Below are 2,986 nucleotides of genomic sequence, written 5' to 3' on the forward strand. Positions count from 1 at the left end.
GAAAAACTTGAGCAAAGACAGTATGATTTTTTGAGAATTTGTTTACTTTTATTTTGTCTTTGTTGTATTCGAATTGAGCACAACTCTATTAGAGTATGTCTCAGGTGATATTTGTGTATATTATCACATTAAGTTAATAAAAAGTTTACTTCCATGCTTCACACTATAGAACAATCACTAAATACAATGAGGTAAGCCAGTAACTTAAATACTTTTATATTTTGTGCTCTGACTTCAGATTACGATTACTGTAACATGAAGTTTTTTTCATGTACCCAAAGACGTTTCTAGTCTAGTACCAAAATTCTTACTCTGAAATATAAAACTGATTTCAACAATTAACAATTGTAATTCAAAACACAACTTTACTCCTAGATAAAAAGTCACTAATATTGTTGATAAATCTACACATAGCGATTAAACAATTTGTATTAAATAATACAACTTGAAAAACTTTAAAAGGGGACTTCGAACAGAAAAAAAAACAATAAGCCAATAAAGATACATGCATTATCAGGAAAACTGGTTACAGGCTTTTTTACCACACAGGAAATAATCTGTCTCAGACCTATTTAGGGATGAGAGTCATGGCTGGATGTAGCCTTCGGTTGTGGATTTGTACTGGCAGCAGTAGTATCTCCCACCTCAACACGGGTTGGATATCCTGTTGCCTCAGACCTCACAGACTTTTCTAAACTATGTGGTGTATTATCAGTTGGGACAACAGTATTGATTTTATCCAGAAACTCTAGAACCTTTGCCTTGTTGGTTTCAGATTGGGCTCTAGGACCCCACAGGAACTCATAGCGAGGAGGATCACTGTAGGCTATTTGGCGATATACCAGGTACTTCTCCTTCACAAAATCTTGGGTAATGACCTTCCTGGGATCCCCAAAGATGAAGTGCTTCTCACCATCATAGACTCCTAAAATACTCAGGAATTTCCATATCTGCTCTTCAGATGCACGGTTGCCATTCAAGTAGATCACACCAAGGAGAGGCATCAGAAGCCCTTTATTAGGGCTTCCCAAGTCACCATCGGAATTCCCATCACTGGCAACACCTACATTATGAATAAAAGTATATGAGTGACCACTGGGCTTAATTTTTTTTAATTGAATGCCAAAAATAAGCTCCAGGCGATCAGTGGCCATCTTGAAGATCTCTGAAAACCGATCCCAAAATCTTTTATTGACAAGCTTCAGCATCTCAGCTTTGGTGACGGGCTCCTTCATTTTATACTTGTACAGCATCAGCTCCACCAGCAACCCTACCCGTCTACTTACAGGATCGAGATCGGGCTTCACATCGGAGGCTCCAGCCGTGGATGTGCTTGGTTTACACTCATCTTGGCCGTTGGCACCCACATCAGATTTTTTGCGTGAAACACCAGAAGCACCACTGGTTGTGGGCGTAGCTTTCTGAAGCCCCTGGCCAGTGCTGGAAGCAGAGGGGCTCAGGGGTGTACAACTAGAATCAGGAGAGGCTGGAGTTGGAGACCCCGTCTCCTCTGCTGCAGTGGCTGCTGCATCTTGAAGACTCTGGCTCTCACCCTGGGCCTGTTGGCGTTTCTCGCGGGCACGGCGTTTACTTTTCTGACCACGAGGCATGATGCTTTGGTCTAAGATTGCAGGAGTATGCTCTAGGTGATGTGGACCCTGGGGGAAAGAGAATGATAGATTGTGAACACGTCAGAGAATCCCCTTGGCATGGAAAGCAACTTCTGCAGGTTTCCTTGAGGGTGGTGCTCTCAAAGCCACAGGGCTGCTTCCTATTTTTGGCCCACCCCTTAAGAATGCCCTAGAAAACCCAGAGAAGTCGGTAAGGGTTCTGAATCCCAACAGCCATGCCTGGTATGTACTCAGGAAACAGCAGGGGCTGGTATAAGGAGCCTTGCACTCAGCATTGGGATTCAGGTCAGGTCACTTTCAGCCCAGTTGTCATTTCTCGACTCAGCCTGGCACCTCCTCTATTCTCAAATTCTGACATCGCACAGTTTCCTGAGACTCAGATAAGCAGGAGAAGGCCACATCTCTGCCAAGGGACGCCCGGAGCTGGAAGTTCAATAGGTTTTTTTCTATCTGGAATTCACAGTACTCTTGTTCCCTCCTTCAAGCTTCTCCCTTGGCTGCTCTATGACTTGTCATCACACTCTTATACAGGATGGTTGCTGTATTAAGGCCTTGGCCCACAATTCTCAAGCTCACCAAAAGCATCTTGTACCTAATTGGAGAGTTGAGAAAGGTTAGCTGTGCCAAACTGGTGGGCTTTGTTTTAATTCCCCTTGATTTTCTCACCACGCTGTTTCACAGAGAGGAGAGTGTTGCTTTATGGGAGTGAGTGGAGTAAGTAAAATGAACCTTGTCAATAATAGGATTTAAGGATGTCACTCAGGGGCCAGTGCGGCAGTACAGTGTTTAGGGATCTTGCCTTGAATCCTGCCAACCCAGGTACACTGGTGCTGGAAAACATACAAATCAAGAACAGCTTTGTAAAGGCCTATTTCAGTGATTCAATGAAAATAATCTTTAAAAAAAAGAAGGATAAAATAAGAAACTGGAAAAAAAGAATCCCATTGAGAAACCACAGATTTCTTCAAGGGTTCTGAATCCCACCGGCCCTTCCTTGTATGTACTCTGGGGACAGCAGGTGCTGTTATTAGGAACCTTGTGCTGAGCATTTGGATTTGGGTCAGGTCACATTCAGAACTGCTGTCAGTTCTGGACACACCTGGCACAAACCCCTCTACTCTGATGCTGACATCTCTGATTTCCCTGGAACTCAGAGAAGAAGGTAAAGTCCATGTCTCTGCCAGGGGACACCAAGAGATAAAGGTTTATTAGGGTTCTTTTAATCTGGGATTTACTGTACTATTGTGCCCTCCTACATGCTGCTTCTTCTGGGAGCTCTAAGACTTGGCACTATGCCCTTAAACTGTGTGGCTTAACCTTCAAGACTAAAGGTTTGCTATCTTTAGTTCTGAATT

General features: G+C 43.4%; 1 protein-coding gene across 1 annotated transcript; it reads right to left on the reverse strand.

Annotated features, from left to right (window-relative positions):
* Positions 1–572: 572 nt before the first annotated feature.
* On the reverse strand, positions 573–1,610 carry LOC130039261 (melanoma-associated antigen B4-like). Its single transcript, XM_056131108.1, has one exon. The coding sequence runs from the start codon at positions 1,608–1,610 to the stop codon at positions 573–575; it is 1,038 nt and encodes a 345-aa protein (XP_055987083.1).
* Positions 1,611–2,986: the final 1,376 nt, after the last annotated feature.

This window comes from Sorex fumeus, unplaced genomic scaffold, assembly GCF_029834395.1.
Source record: "Sorex fumeus unplaced genomic scaffold, SorFum_2.1 ptg000086l, whole genome shotgun sequence".
Lineage (NCBI taxonomy): Eukaryota > Metazoa > Chordata > Mammalia > Eulipotyphla > Soricidae > Sorex > Sorex fumeus.

Excerpts from the sequence above, each read along its gene's own strand:
- LOC130039261 (XM_056131108.1), bottom strand. The coding sequence starts at position 1,610 with ATGCCTCGTGGTCAGAAAAGTAAACGCCGTGCCCGCGAGAAACGCCAA.